At 39.1% G+C, this 16909-nt stretch overlaps 1 protein-coding gene across 2 annotated transcripts in view; it reads left to right on the top strand.

The window, feature by feature from the left end:
- klhl29 (kelch like family member 29) overlaps positions 1-16909 on the top strand; it is a 276752-nt gene that overhangs the window by 183347 nt on the left and 76496 nt on the right. For both annotated transcript variants that reach the window (XM_028039722.1, XM_028039721.1), the window contains one exon: positions 10609-10807. In XM_028039722.1, the coding sequence (XP_027895523.1) occupies positions 10609-10807 (199 nt within the window). The remainder of the gene's footprint in view (positions 1-10608; positions 10808-16909) is intronic.

Here is a 16909-nt window from a genome sequence, read left to right on the forward strand (position 1 = left end):
TGTCCACTCATCAGAAATAACAGGAGCCTGAGCTGACATTTGTGGTTTCCTTACCAAATTAATGCAGTTAAATGTATTAGTTCTTACACAGTGCTGCTGATTATTTGGAATGTGTTTTTTTTTCTTTTTACTCCAATCATCTTGCAATATAGTGACTTTCTTCCCCCTATCAGCACTCATTAAGCAGTAGAAGAAAAAAAATAATTTTCCCAGAACAAATGATGCTATCATTATGTAGTTAGTGTATAAAATTATTAAAGGGAGGGAAACGCTTTGAGGCTGAGCGTTGATATGAACTGAGTTTCCCTCACTGTTTCACGATCCATTTACCTTCAGAGGCAACAATGACCCCTGCCACCAAACATGGCTTTTAATTTAGTGATTTCTCCTTTCAGGCTCTAACTTCAAAATGGAAACTTCTGATCATCTTGATCTCCTGCGGGAGAGTTTAATTTGCTTCTGGATAAGATCAGCATTGTGACGATGATCGTCCGTATACAGGGGGTTCCTAGGCAGGCTTAAAAGTCTGGAAAATTTCAATATCATTTTCTAATGCTTGATAAGAATAAAAAGTATATCAAAATTGAGTCTCCAAACTTTATTTATGACTCCATTATCTAAAAGTTAAAATCAACATTTCTGGAAAATGAAGGGCTTTTAACTGTTTTTATATTAGGTACAAGGTACCTAATTTGCTTCAGTACCTTGTCAAATTAGGTTTTCAAAATGGATCTGTGGTTTTTCTAGGTAATTAAAAAAATATATTTTATATTTCAAACTGCTTTATATAGGATAATCCACTCCAGGTTTTAGATGTTCGTCTCAATAGTGTATCCCTTACACTACTGAATTGGAAAGCTACTTCATCATTGAGGTATTTTATATTTCAGATACATAAAGATGATGAAACAGTTCACTCATATGTCCAGAAAGTTTTTAAAATTGCTTTTAAAGTCTAGAAATGTTCTGGACCTTGGAAATGGAAAATTTGGTAGGAATCTCACTTTTAGCAGAGATGTGCGGTTTTGTAGAGTGAGCCAACATGAACGCAGCACATACCGCTGTCTGTGATCACTTTAAAGAGACAGAACAAAGCAGGAAAGATCAATCCTGCGGATAACGTTCGCTGCTCTCCTTGGAGCACAAAGCCACATGGGGATTAACACGGAACTCTTTGGTTGTCCTTGTCTGTATTACAATGTTTAGGTTACAATCCTAAACATTCACATTCGTGTACGAGCCCATGTATGACCTGCATATTCAATAGAAGAGGATCCGATGTGGAGCTGTGAACTCCGGATGTCCGTTCTCATCTGTGTCCTTTAATGTCCTCGAGCGCTCTCTGTCCTGATGTGTGCAGCCAGTGGAATTGCAGTCATTCAACCACAGCGGCTGGAAATCCAGAGGCAGTTCATCTCCTCTGGGTTTGCTTATGAACACAGAGGAGACGCATGAGTGGTGTCATTTACAGAAACTAATGAATTAGTTCCTTTTTGTGTTATTTTCAAATTTAGAAGAATCAGTAAAGGTGTTCTGTTAAGCAGGCAGATCCCTAATTAGATGAATAGGGCTTTCAGAAGTGTTCATAACATTTTGATGAACAGCTGCAAGTCTTCTGAGGTTTGTTTGTACCAGTTACTCTGCTAATAAAGAGCAAGACCCCATAACATGATGCTGGCACCATGATTAGGGTGTTAGTTTTCCACCAAAAGAAGCATCTTGCGTTTAATCTCCTCTCACGTTTGTCGTGTCCCATAATACATGTTTCCCACAAGTCTGAACCAGAAGTGCTCCATATTAGTAGTCAAGCGCATACGCAATACATAGCAGACCCATGGCTTTGAGACCAACAAAAAGAAAATATGAGGATGCTCTTGACCAATGTGTAAGAGAAAGACACATTAACAAAATCTCCGCTGTCAGGTTCGACCTGTATGAGACGGAGAATGAAAATATGTCGACAATGTAGACGAGCTGCCTCCAATATCATTACTTCAATACAGTTAGCCACTTGGTGAACATGAAGAGTGCATACACTATGAAGGAGCTTCATCTGAAACCCACAGAGGCATGCAATCAATATTTTAGCGACTTTGTAAAGGATGTGGGAATTCTTCACGTGAATAACAAGGCTCTGGTGACCCAGTTAGCAATAACTTACATGTAGGCAACTGTTCGTTTGAGCTTGAAGATAAAAGCTACATTAGCTAAGCTAATTTAGCCAGTTCGGCAGTAAGTACTACAGTAAATATCATTAATATTTGTTTTACTACAACACAGAGGTGGGCAGAGTACTCAAAAATTGTGACTGAGTAATGGTTGCAATGTACTTATGTTGTTTATAAGTTAGGGACAAGGCAAGAGCTAGCTCTAAACTTGTGGCTTGTTTACTGTTGTCATAGCAACTGCCTGCCAAAATGGCTGTCAATTACAAAGTTCACAGACATAACACATTACATGGGAGCTTGGTATTGAATTGTGCAGAACATTTTGTTGGTCAGTAATATGAAATCACAGTAAAACATGATGAAATTTATGAAAAAGTTTAAGGAATGCAGTTATTTCTGCCAGACACTCTAAGGATTCACTGACTGACTGGAGGGAAGCAAACAAAATATTTAGTACTCTGTAAAAGAAAAAAAGCATGTTTTTGTCAGCAAAATGTTTTGGATTAAAACAGTGAAGGGAAGCTTTTTTTGTGTTATTTTTATTTTTTTCCATGAATGAAGTCATGCTGAAATAGGCCTCAGAGGAGAACACATGGCACCTGTCAGTAGTTGCTCAGGGCAGCGTTCAGCGTCTGTCCTCCGCTACGTCTCACTCCATCTCCCTTCCATGCTTCTGGCAAATAAGCCCACATAGTGGTGAAGTCACAAGAGGACAAACACAGGCTCAGCTAAGCATCACTTGGATAAAAAAAAAAAAGTACCATTTGGAAGAACATATTTTAGTCATCCATAATATGCTGACAGATGAAGTCACATGCATGTTGTTTTTCTTTATTTATTTTTTTCTAATAGAAACCTGCATCAATACGGAAGTCTGTAAAGCTGAGAATAAATATGGGCCTCTGTTCAATGCAGTTTGAGGAGTGTGTAGTTTTCTTTTTTTATTTCTCCTATAATACGTTTTTTAGGCATCAGGTTGTCCATTTTTTTACTCTAAAGCATGCGACTATCTTCTAAGAGCAAAGCAAATAGGAGTCTTTGTGTCATTTATTGGAAGCTGCCACAGCACTGAATCATCACACACACACACATGCACCCCAAGAGGTGTTAGTCCTCGCTGACAGTGGTGGAATGGGAAATGCTCAGCGGACATTTGTCATCTGTGCTAGCGGACCCCCGGCTGCTTCTCTGCTGCTTCTGACAGATCTCAGAGGCTCCCTGTTAGACACTTTATCCTTTCCTTTCACCAAACTCAACCTTTTCACTTTTGCTGTTCACCTGCCTGAATATTTGTTTCCCTGCAAGTCTGAAGAAAAAAAGAAAAAACAGCAGGAAGAAAACAGTCCAGGCCGGTACTGCAGGGGTGGATTTCCTGCACGTTTAGCAATAATCGCATGTGGACCTGGCTGCAACGCATGCTTTTTTTCTGCTGGCACCAAAACTGTTGGCCTTCTCTGTTTTTTTTTTTGTTTTTTTTTTTGCTCTCGCTCAGTGTGTGTAATTTAGAAACTATTAGAGATTTAAAATCGCACATTAGATTTCATATTGTAATATAAGTGGATATGCATAAGGATCCTCGTAAATACCTCCTGTCCAAGGAGAATGTAGCATAGACGAGCATGCGAGTGGGCCGACAAGCTGAAAGAAGTATCACCATATGCTGCCAGTCTCCTGTGGATGCCTTCCATGTGTTCAAAGTGTTAAAAAAAAAATATTGAATTCCCCATTAGAAATGTGACAGATTGCATGAATGAGGCTTATTTTCTTACAGTTGGCATACTAACTGTTGAAGTTTGTGTCGTTTGTACGGTTTCTTGTGTTAAAAACTGCGCAGGTTTTGCTTTGATAAACAGTTGTGATGGTGAAAATGACGGGTCAAAGCAGATATCTGCTCTCATTTACTCCTCTTGCCAGTGCAGGGGTCAGGGTTTGCTGCAGAGCAAGACAGAGACGGAGAGAAACGGAGCCAAGAGCTCGTCACCTTCTCTCAGGCCAGCCACAGAAATGCTCTCTCGCTGGGCTGAGTGTTGCAGGCACTTTCATTTTACTTGTTCCTGTCACATACAAGCGCACAAATGGCACAAATGATCATTAAAAGCTTTTAGCACAGCTGTTTATAAGGAATGGATCCAGTATGTGCACTTTCCATGGTGAAAGCCCTCTGGAGTTGCTATCAAAGTTAACGCCCTGAAAGGATTCAGACTATAAATACCAAGACTTTCTTTTATCTTTCTGCTATGTTTTGGCATACGGTAAAAGGTCAAATTTTAGTATCGCTTGATGCCTCGAGAATAAGAATCACTGTGGAAGATTTTATTCTCACTTTAATAAAAAATAGTGCACACTGGAAAATGAATTGGCTCATTTAGGACAGCGAGGCATTTCTTGAAGTTTCATTGTTGAAACGTTTCACAAGTTGAGCGTTAAGAGGGAAGTATCCCAGAGATTTAGGGTTCTAAGTAAATAATAGTCACACTTTTGGAAGGTTTTATGTTCTCATTATCAGTCTAAATCCTACAAAAGTAGAAGCTTTCAAGTTGATATTTCATTAAAACCGACGACATGCATATACAGTGAGACAAAACTATGTTAGTCTGCATTAGTACTCGTTTACCTATGACTTCAGTCTTTCCTGTACATTTTTGAACATTTGATCTAGATCTAGAGATTTTACTGGTAAGTCTCAAAATGTTGCTCTAGCACAGCAGAGTTAGGTCATAAAAATACAGTGAATTTACGCCTTTACCCATTCAAACATTTCTGAGGGACGCAACTCCAAAAAAGCCATCTACTTGCAGAACTTTCCGTAGAGTTTATTTAAAATATTTGAAAGAAAATGAGGCTTGGGAAGCTGAAATATCTATAATTCTATATGAGACGCCATTAGCTGGAATTTGCAAAGCAGTCAATCAAGGAGTGTCATTTAGGTCAGCTTGGGTTATCTGAGCAATATTATCTCTGTAGAAGGTGCATAGCACGTCACCTGATGGTGCCAAACTCAGATTGTTTGGCACAGGTTACCACTCTATTTCATTCTTGTTGTAAAAAGTGAAAAATGATTAGATTTTAGCTAGCTGTGAACACAAGTATGAGCTTTCAGTTTTAAGAATGGAGGTGCAGCTGCTAAAAATGTTTTGGATGTTGAGCTACCCTAAGGTAGATCATTGATCAGGACTCGAAACAAAGTGCATAAAAAAAAATTGCTAAAAAACCCCTCCAAAAAAACAACTTTTTTTGCACTATTTATGAATATTTTCCAGTGAATTGCATGGTAAAAATAGGTACACTAGTATTCCCACAATCTTTGCAAACTGGTATTAAACTCTAACTTAGCCTCACCTACAATACCTTTTCTGCTATACAGTATTCACATATGTTATGGCAAGTATGTAAGTTTGAGAACTGTGTTTCCTGGGTGCCACGTGGCTCATATGCAGAGGCTGCAGTCCCTGACACAGTTGTCCCCGGTTCAACTCCCAGCCCCGGGGCCATGTCCTGCATATCTTCCCCTTCTCTCTCTTTGTGCTTCCTTCTGGCCAGCTACTGTTGGAGCTGTTCCAGCTTCACAACACAGATCTAAAAAAGACCACTAGTGTTACATAAACCTTAAGAAAACTATATACAGCATACAGCAAGTTAATTGAAAGTTACATGTTGATGCACAAACAGCTATAGTCAAAAATGTAAATAGCCAGTAATAATTTTACACTCATAGATAACAGATCATTACCGCAGAGTTTTATTGCACTTCATCATCCTTAACATAGTGACATGTGCAGAAGTCCATCGTCTTATACTATTAAAAATATTTGTTAATGATTTAAACATGAACAGAATGTCTAAAGCTCATTGAAAAGTCTTTGTTTTCCCAAGTCAGTGGTTTTTGGTGAAATAACTTGAAAAAGTTGAAATTCTGACATCGATTTTAATAGAACATGATTTCCTCTGCTTTGATTTGTTCTAATCTAACACATATTGGAGCCATTTCCCAGCACAAATCTATTCTAAAAGATAAAAAACTTGAGAAAACAGTATATATTTTTTTTCTTCTGGTGGAGTTCAATGACTGACATAAAGCAGGACTACAGTTATTTTTCAGGGTTTTTTTGTCTCCTAGGTCTGGCAGATTATATTTGAATATTAAGAAGAACTGTCTCTTATTTGCATGGCAGTATGTGCGCGTGTGTGGGAGGAAGACTGCGGAGCAGGAATAGAGGTGGATAGGGAAGGGTGAAGTGAAAAAGTAGTGGGCGTTGTAGCTGGCTAGTTAAAATTAGCGATGGAGAGTAATTGTCTGTTGCTGTTTAATTTATTCCCGTTAACAAGAGGGACAAAGAGAGATTTGCACTTTCGCTCATGCACACCTGCAGTTGCAGTACATTTCTTAACCCTGGTTGCCATTTATCAGAATTCAGCTTGAGATTTAGGTTTAGGTCACCCAATTGCCCAACTAACCAGATTAACTTTAAAACTAACCACACCATCCAGATTTACAGCTTCTTGTATTTAAACTACATCTTGCCATATTTGCAGAAAACTAAAACTAAAATCTCACTGAAGATATTCCAACTAGCTGCTGCCATCTCCCCCCTTTTTTTTGTTTCTGTCTCCTTGTCTTCATGCAAGGTGAGTTCGATGGGCGGATGTTTTCTTGTTTGTGGCACCATGAGTCTTTGGCTTTTTGCACAGACCAGATGCTCTGTGAGGTAGTTTTACTGCCGTTAAATGATATTTGGCAAGCGAAAAGAGGCTGTAACAGATGTGGGTTAGTACGGTGCTCACGCTTGCAGACAGTTTAGTGGGATGCTTTTATATATATATATATATAACTGGTGGGGTTTTGTGTGGGTGTGTGGTTTTTACAGTGTGCTCTATTTCTGCATCACTCCAACAAAACCACTTTTAAAAACAAACCCTATTCTCGCTGTTCTTGCCTTCCTTGTATAAGCAAACAAAGTTCCCGGCGTCTGAGACTTCATTAAATTGTTTTAGCAGAGTTCAAATATTAAGAAAAGCAGACGTCTTTGGAGACACGCCATAGTACCATCGCAATTAGTCATGTTACTGTTGCCAAAACAGTGAATTATTTGTCAGTATGTGTAACACCTTTGGGTTAGTTAGTCTGGCCAACAATAAGGGAACTGTGCACAGAGAGGCCTACTACACTGCTAAGATTAATTCATTCAAATTAATCCGGCTACTCTCCCTTCATAGATGATAAATGTGGATAAAAAAGTGCCATAATGCTGAGGAACACAATACTGAGCAAAGGTTGTTATTCAGGAAGTTGGCTTGCTAACTGGAGGAACCATTTATTAAAAAATGCACAGGTCAGCTGGGTGAGTTCTACATTTTATTCTATTTTTCATGCCTTTTGGTTTGTTTTGACGCTTCTGGAAATGTGAAAATTGCATTTACAAAATTGGTTTTTAAGTGAATGAAAATTGTTGATCTTGCCAAACACAAACTATTCATTCAATATTCATTTTTATAGAAAGTCCAGTGTCAAGGCAAGAACTGAAGGGAGCTGAAATTAAGAGAGAAACCTGAGGTGGAGCAGAGTTTAGTGGTAAAACGTTAAAACAGGTAAAAATTTTACTCCAAATCTGCTAGAGCAGTTTAAAAAAGTGATAGTTTAAGCATCTGTGTCACTAAACTTGATCTGATTTTTTTTATTTTTTTTATTTTCATTTGTATAGCGGTGAAAGAGATTAGCTACTGAGTCATGCATTTCAAATTCCATAAGACATTTTTATTTGACAGCTAAATTGTATTAGAGAGAAGAATTTTTGCATGTTTCTGTCCATAAATTACCGATTTAATAGTAAATGTGTAAAAAAAAAAAAAAAAAAAAAAAAAGGGCAAAGTGTAGTAGCACTTGTTTTAAACTAGTTAAAGCTGAATCCTTTAGTAATATTCAAGTGTCTTGTAAAGTTTTAATTTTTTCCGTTGAATGTAAGGAGTTTGACTGATTCAAATAACTTTTCACTTGAATTTTCTTTGAAGGAAAGTTGACTTTTAGAACTTATTTTTTTAAGTTATAAAAACCAGAAGTCATAGCACATATTTGAATGGTTGAAATAGCATCATATCTAGAAATTCAGATTGAATTTTTAGATATAATTTCTATAGATATAATATAAATATAATTTATAGATATTCAGATTGAATTTCTATCTGAATGTCTGGATCTAGAAATTCAATTCAGATTGAATTTCTAGATGCGCCCAGTGTCACTTCAGCTCATTTCTTTCTGTTTTGCCACCTGGTTAAAACTGGCCCCTATGCAGCTTTAATTTTGCTCCTGTGGTCAGAAAAGTCACAGTGGGAACTACTTTGTCTCTATCAAACGTACATAGAATCTACAGAGCTAAAATGGCTAATCACAAAGACATTTAATGATTTTATTTGGGAAAATAACATTGAAATGCGTCTCCTAAAAGTTGCAAATAATTGTTTCCTTTAACATTTTCTGGATAAGTAAGATGAGTGATGTTGAAGCAGACCTGGAGAAAAGTAGTTTGCACAGAAGTTCAGAGGAGTAAGCCTGAAGCTTAAATCCTTCCCCATTTAAATGTGCAATGAATGAGTAACTACAGGGCAAATCCTCCATTCCGCTCTTTAATTGAAACCACTGGCTAATCTGGAGCTCAGAAGTCTCCATACGGGAGTTTCTCAGAAATCGACAGAGAGTGCGTTGGCTGCGTCCTCAGTCTGTGCTGCAAGCAGGTGCAAGTGTCTATGTGGCTATTGAGTTGTTTGTTTAATAAAGCGTGCTGTGTGCATTCGAGGGTGAGGGAAAGCAGACAGTCCCAGATGCAGGACAGTATTTGGCTGCAGGCGCGCTCGTGGACAGGAAATGTCATCAGCACAAAGCTCTGATTCCTGTGGAAACATCAAATCCACTCTTCTCTCTTCTTGTCTTCTCTTCATGTTGCTTAAGCATGCACTTTTTATTCCTAAGCTGCCACTCTTCCTATCCCCCCCTTTTTCCTTCTTTATGCTCCTACCTCCTTTGTTGTGTCTCTCAATTCATTTTTACTCTCCTCTTTGCCTCTGAGGCTTGTTTTTTTCTTTTTTTGTTTTGTTTTGTTTTATGCTTCTGTTTGGTCAGATGAGCCGACGACATTACTGGAGAACAAATGGGACGCACGGCAAAGTAAAAAGACCTCAGGTGGGAGCAAGAGCAGCCCAGGCAGAATGTCGGCTTGTTATTTGTTGTCCCCCTGAATGATGTCTCTCGGAGTCTGTTGTTTTGTCGCTCTCCCCGCTCGGCTCGGTCACTTCGTTCTGAGCCGAAGGGTCAGAGAGGTCGGCCTCCACCCAGCTCCCTGTCGCTTTGTCCAAGCTTGTTTACAGCTTTTACTGTCGACTCCCACGGGGAACACGCATACACTTGGTCACTGAAAGCGGGGAAAGAAGATTCTCTCTTCTGCTATAGCTATAAACAAGGCTGCCTACTATATCCTGCTACTGTTTGAACTCTACAAACCGGGCATCGTTTTCAATCCACTTTATAATAATGAGCTACTTGTGTTGGCTTGTTCCATTAAATTGAAGTCTGGTGTAATAAATCAAAACATTTAATGGGTGTATAGGTACTTTTGCAACATGCTAAACTTTGAGGTATAAAGGTTCAGGCTGTAAAGATGGAGAGGTGAAATCCAGTATGAAATGTTATGAAACAGTTTCTCTCTACTAGAATTTAAAGAAACCATTTCCAAGCCAAAAAATGAGTCAAAGTATTAATCTTTTCTTCTGTTTTAACAAAAAAAAAAACTTCCTCTTGGCACTTCAGTGTTTTTGGCTTGAATGGGTTGTGATTAGGGCGAACTGGGTTTTAATTTCACTGCAGCAAAAGCACTTTGTTTTTTCCATCCGACGAAAGATTTAATTTGGAAAGCGAACAAATCGGCAGCAGAAGTCGGAAGTAAGAATACCTCCTGCTGCTTAGTTTGAGCGCGCTCCCTGTGAAACTAAATTCCAAAAATGAAAGCGTGACTGTGCTGAAAAGTTTTCCTTAAACGTCACTTCAGCTTTTCCTTCGCTGCATGTATTCCTTTCAGACATGAAATTAAAAGCAAGCCCTCCCAAGTTTTTTTTTTTCCTTTTTCCTGACAGTGCCTATGATGGTAAATTTGAAAGATGAAAGAGTCTGGAGTTTTAGGCTACATTTTTTTTTCTATCCGTGTTTGAACATTTTGTCCTACACATGTGAGAAAACTGAAATAGGAAACATGGCTGTGTAATGAACTGCAGCTTTGATAGTCTGCCACAGACAGTGGCTAAACTAATGGTCTGATTGCTGCCAAGTTTCAGCGCAGTAATAGAGCAAAATTTCACTTGACTTGACAGCATCTTTCTGTTTTTGTTTTTTTCTTAAATTTTAAAACAAATTTAAGTCTTTCCTTTTAAAAAATCTCCTCAATCTGTCCCTCAGCATTTATCCGAGCTCTTGGCGGTGGTTCGTCTTCCCTTCATCCACCCGTCCTACCTGCTCAACGTCGTGGACAACGAGGAGCTGATCAAATCGTCAGAGGCCTGTCGAGATCTGGTCAACGAAGCCAAGCGTTACCACATGTTGCCCCACGCGCGGCAAGAGATGCAGACCCCCCGGACCCGGCCGAGGCTTTCTGCAGGTACGCACAAAGACAAACTGGGCCTGCGTCATCTTTGGCTTGGCCTTTGTGCAGCACACATGACCTGCTTTCCCATAAAACTGATTTATAAAACATGGTTGAAAACTCCACACCCACACGCACGTCCACTATTCATTTTTTACAGCATCCCTGTGGTGGAGGGGTCAGGTCTCCACAAGGAGACTCTGACCTGTCGGTGCGTTCTATCGATTTTAGCCTGCAACTGGAAAGCAATATTTTACAAGTCCATAACGTCGATGCTTGAATGTGCACGTTGGCATCGCGTCATATTTCTAAATTTTAGGAAGGATTTTTCTTTCCTCTTATCGAACGACTACAGCAAATAAAGATGATGGGTAACCCTCACAGCTTTCATTGTGTTTTTGCAAGATAGAGGACCTTGCTAAGCGTTCACGCTCCTTCAGTTTTTTTGTGTTATAAACACATATTTTAGATTATTTTATTGTGTATTTTTTTGTTTTGTTTTGTGATAGGCCAACGCAAAGATTTCCTTCACCTAATTTTACAGTGAAGGAAAGCGAATGCACAGAAATCAACTAAACTCCATTGAGTAAATACTTTATAGAAATATATTTTTCCTGTAGTTAAATTTGGACATTTGGGGTATTTCTCTACCAGACTGACATTCCCCCCCATCCCCCCTGTCACCTTTTCAAAGTAATCTCTAGCTCCTTTGAGCGTCACCGTGTCTCACCATTGGGACGGTGGGTTTAAGGGTGATGCACATTTGCGTGTTTTTAGTGCTACATAACTTCTTTAAACTTTTTCTGTGTGGGTTTGTTTTTTCTGCTTTCACAGGGTAGCTGTATTCATACTGAAATTAGATTGCTCACAAGTGTGGAGTAAAGTGAACTGAATACAGATGCAAACTAAACTGAAAGAAAATGCATAATCCTTTCCCTTTACAACCATGCCCCACTTGGTGTTGGTCTATCACTCCGATAAAATACATTCAAGTACTTGGTTTTATTGTGAGAAAGCGTGAGAAGGTTCTAGAGGCATAAATACTTTTGTACACCACTGAACCTATTAAGCATCTAACAACCTTCAAACATTGGGTGGCCACCCTCAGGTGTTCCTAATGCAGCCGCCCAAACATTTACTCTTCAACAGCCAGTGACGTCCAAGCTGTTTGAAGGCCGTGTTTGTTTACATCGTTAAATCATAGAATAATTCATGAAAATTGAACGGTACCAGCAAATTGCTTTTGGCCACAGGATTTGTAGAGTTTTAAGGGTTTTTTTCCACGGGGTCGTCCAGGTCCTCATTCGTTCCCCTGTAAAGAGCTGCCTAATTATAGTGTCTGCGTGGTATTATGAGTTTTGTGCCAGCACACCTTACCATTCAGCTGAAGTTATTTTCTGCTTGGCAGAGTAGGGATAATTGTCTAACAAATGGCACTTTACCGAGAGGTCGGTTTACCAGCCGACGCCGTTGTCCAGCCGCTGCGTTTATTTGCCAGTAAACAAACATTTGGAAAATTGCATTAGGTCAGTATTTCTGTATCTTTAATTGCCTTTAATCCACTCTCACGGGGCTTCATAAAGAATCACTGGCCTCTGGAGAGGAGATGTTTGTGGCGTCCCGGGTGCTCGTTGTCACGCCATTACTCATCCGCGATCCAGTAGTTTCTCTTTGTTCTCAGCAGTTTCTTGAAGCGTTTCTTGTCGAGGCCCATTTTGCCGTGTTTTGTATGTGCATATCTTAACGTGGTCCACATCCCTATTATGCAGCCTGAAGTGCGCACAGATTCACACTCGCTCACGGCCTCGACGACAGAATTATTTTAGTGTATAAATGCTGCGGTGATGAATAGATTCATGATGTGTTTTATGCCAATGGCTTATTGATTAAGATATACAACCACAAGTTCTCTTTCCAAATAAAGTTTTGAACTCATTCAAAGCTGAATTTGATATTATAACTGGATTTCATTTATTTGTGTTGCTTTTCTGAAGTTAGTTTGCAGGAACAGAAATACAGTTGATACCCAAAATTTACGTACACTTAACAAAACGAGACATACTCCTCTTTCTTTTTCTTTTTTTATCACTGTCTGAAAAGACCGAACTCCTCTTGTTTTAGATCAGTTAGTATCACCACAACCATTTCTATTTCCTAATGCCACAATAATTAAAAAATTTATATGTAAGAGTTTTATTTATCAAAGGTATAATGTCTGTCCATCAGTTTGTGACCTTAAGCCCAAGTGCAATTTGGTTATGCAAGAGGACTAGTCCAAAACATGAAAGTTCACCCATGTTAACAGTTTATTGTGGTCTAGTCAAAGTCTGAATTTAAATCAGATTGAGTTGCTTTAGCACAGTGGTGTCCTTCATGTTTTAGATGTCACTCTGGGTCAACACACCTGAATCAAATGACTGGTGTGACTCCGGGTGAACTTACATGTTGAGGAGGTAATTTATCCATTTTTTAAAATCAGCCATGTTGGGTCAAGGACACCAGCACATCAGCCTGAGAGGACTGGATTTGGACATCCCTGCGTTAGCATGACCTTAAACAGCCGGTCTATTACCTTTGCCTGATAACGTTTAACAATCTCAAACGTGTGTAAACAAAAAGAAACAAAAAAACAAAGTGAAAACAGGATCAAATTTATAGAAGGTCAAATACTTTTTTTCACACCACCATATATGGCTTCATATCTTCTTGCACATGTTGCTCAACCATCTGTCAGGCTGGACGGGGTGGGCTCTCCTCGGCATGGTGCTGGTAGCTGGGATGGGTAGACTTGCTGATGGGCGAGAAAGATAAAATGACGACTGGAAGGAGAGTTTGAGGTTATTGGGGAGTGTTGCTGACACACACAGGATGTGAAAGTGGAAGGACATGGGAGAACAGGAGGAGAGGTCACTGTGTGGTCAGTACGGATGAGAAGGGATGGAGGGATGTGAGACGAAAAGCCCCCCTCCTCTGCCGAGATCAGAAATGAAATTTGAAGGGCGGACGTTTGATTGAGTTTATTCCTTGAGCACATGTCTTCTTGTGTAAGCAGTATGTGACTGTGTGTCTGTGTGTTTGTGTGGATTTTAAATGTGCGCAAGCAGATGGGGCACCACCTGAGCTTGGTTGATAAGTCTGTCAAGCAGAAAAAGAAAGAAAAACTGCCATCCGTGAAGCACTTCTTGCTGAGCGCAGTCAATCTGTGAACTAGTGGGTTTCGTGCATACGTGGGTGTATTAAGGCAGGGGTGCGTATGTGTGTGTGAGAGAGGATGTGTGTATGTGTGAATTAGTGCATGGGAATATTTCTAAGGGCCCTAAACTGACATTCTTCTTACTTGGGATAAATTTGATTTGCCTGGACGCTTTTTAGCCCAGAAATCCAAGGTACCCCTATGGGACAAAATTTTAATTAACTTCCTCAGTAATTCAGACCTAAACTGATGTAGAGTTATGCTTGAGGTTCGGGTGTCTCTCTGGCATTGTCTAGTGGAGCCTGGCTAATAGTGGAGTATCTGTATCTGAGATCAAACAGATGCAGTAGCAGTAAAAAAGAAAGGAAGAAAAAAAGAGGACTGAGTCTTTAATATGCACCTCTTGTTTTACTACATCTATAAAATTTGGCATGCATATTCATTCTGTTCTTCCGAGTCACTATTTTGCCGACACACTTTTCATTGCAATTACAGTTGTACAGGTTTGGGTTTCATCCATCTGTCACCATCCATCTCGACCAGTTTTGCACATCAAGTGACTGAAATGTCTTTTCCAAATTGCTCCGTTTCAGTTTCATTCAATTTTCTGCAAGTAGTTCAGCATTGCCCAGTATTAGCTCTACTCATCAACTTCGATGAGCTCCCTTGGTGTTAATAATATCAGAGAGCAATTAGTTGTTTGCAACACAGCTTTTGTTCAAGAAGGCCACAAAGTTTAGTTTTGATGACATGTGACCAGAGCACTTTCAACCACGTTTGCGGTTCCCTTTTTTTTTCATCAAATCTGTCCTTACCCAACCTATAAGTTTAGGGGAATGGACCTGTCTTGGTATGCTTGCAGTCATGTCACACCCTGCGTTCTCATAAAATGTATTGAACATTGCTCATTGAAATGTTTAGGATTTTATTTTATAACCCAATTCTGCTTTACACAGGTTAAGAACTCTATCTATGACTTGACTGATGTGTGTGCTGGGCCTGCCACAAAGTAAACATCAGATTTTTACTTTTGTAAAAGTACAAATTCTAAGGCAGTGCACTAACTTTAGCACAAACTTTAGCCGTAGCTACTGCCCACATCAGCAGTAGCCTGTTCCCAAAAATAAGCTTCTTAGCTATTGTTGGGGCCTGCCCATAGCAATGCATAGTGAGAGCAATGACTGACTTGCTTTCACTATGTGACTGACTTGTCAGTCACTGCTATATGTCAGAATATATATTTATAAGATTCTACACTGTATTATAATGGGGGTGAATACTAATTCATACCCCTCTTTTCAGTTTCACATACGCTTTCATGTGGAGAAACTTTTAAAACATCAGTTATGCACTGATTTAGGTTGCCCCATTGGATAAAATCATACTAAAATGCATTGGTTTGTGGGCAAATTTTGGAAAAGCTCAAGATGTGTGAATACTTTCTCAAGGAATTGTTTTATATTCTGGATGATTTGCTCCTGTAAAAGTGGTAAAGTCTTTCTTTTAACTGGAACTGCAAAGATGAGGACTATCCAATTAGTTCAATAACTGATGCTAATGGTATCATAAGAAGCATAAAACATTTCCCTCCGGCTATCGACAGCATAATACTCTTACATATCCTGCAGTTTTCTAATCTGAAGAATTGATTTATTTAGAAAACTGGTCTTTATTAGTACTTTATATACAATGAGGATGTAACCTGACTGAACACTTGAAAGTACCCTGTCCTTAAACAATGTTTTATATGGTATGTTCCCTTCTATTTCTTAATATATCTACTGTTTCACTTGCTCCCATATCCTTAACGATGCATGTCAATAGGAAAGTCATGTTTGGACAAAGAATATTGATGTGGTGGAAATATCTGTAAACATATATTTTTTGAACCATGAACTCATTACTTGGGTTAGAATTAAGCTCATCAAGGATTTGGCGAAGAGCAGGAGGGTGAAAGAGGGGGGCACAGGTGGCGCCCCACAACATCAGGGACTAGTAACGCCTGAATGATGAGAAGAATGAGGAGAGTCAGCAAAACAGGTGTCTGGAGAGATACTGCGAGGATTAAAGTCTCTTTGTTTCGACATAAACGCTTAATTTGTGAATCCATGCTCTTCCAGAACAGGGAAAAGGTTTTTCTTGATGACATTTGTGGGAATGTCGGAGTTGAGAGCAGAATGGTCGTCTTGCAGACCACAAGGAGAGGACTGGGTGAACAAATGATGACATTTAAAGAAAAGGGTCCAAGAATTTGCTGAGAGAAATTAGAAAAAGGTTATTGATGAGATTAATATCGCCTAATCTGAAAATTTTAATTTTGATTTAGTGGGAAAACAGAATTAACATAAAATTGTATAAATCTCGAAAATACGTTTTGCTTCATAACAATGTTTACTGCTTTCTATAAGGTGACAAACTGTCTGAAATGCCAGATTTTTTTTTTCTTTTTTAGAAAACTCGCATATAAATAAAAGTCTGTTTACTAATTTAAACTTACTTCAACCCTAAAAATTATAGTGTATTTATACTTCCATTAATAATACACTCATTTGTTCGCACATGCTCTAATAGAGTATGTGTAGTATGAACAGGGTAAAAATCATATCTGTCATAGGAGATGGAGAGTAGCAAAAGGTTGGATCTGCTCTTGTCCAGGAAAACCGGGGTCAGCCCTGTTTTAAGTTCACAGTGGTTGTTGGATATAACCCTCTGGAAAAATATGTATCCTCTCAAATTTATTTATTTTTTCTTCTTAGTGGTTTGAACAGTAGCCTGACAGCAAGATGACCCTGAGTTCAGATCCTCTCTGGGGCCCTTTTGGGTTGAGTTTACATGTTTTTTTTCTGCGTGTGAGAGGGGGAGGGAGGAGATTTCTCAGAGGACTTTAAAAACACCACAAATATGGGTGTTTGGTTGACGGTATA

Source organism: Xiphophorus couchianus, chromosome 15, assembly GCF_001444195.1.
Source record: "Xiphophorus couchianus chromosome 15, X_couchianus-1.0, whole genome shotgun sequence".
NCBI classification, from domain to species: Eukaryota; Metazoa; Chordata; class Actinopteri; order Cyprinodontiformes; family Poeciliidae; genus Xiphophorus; species Xiphophorus couchianus.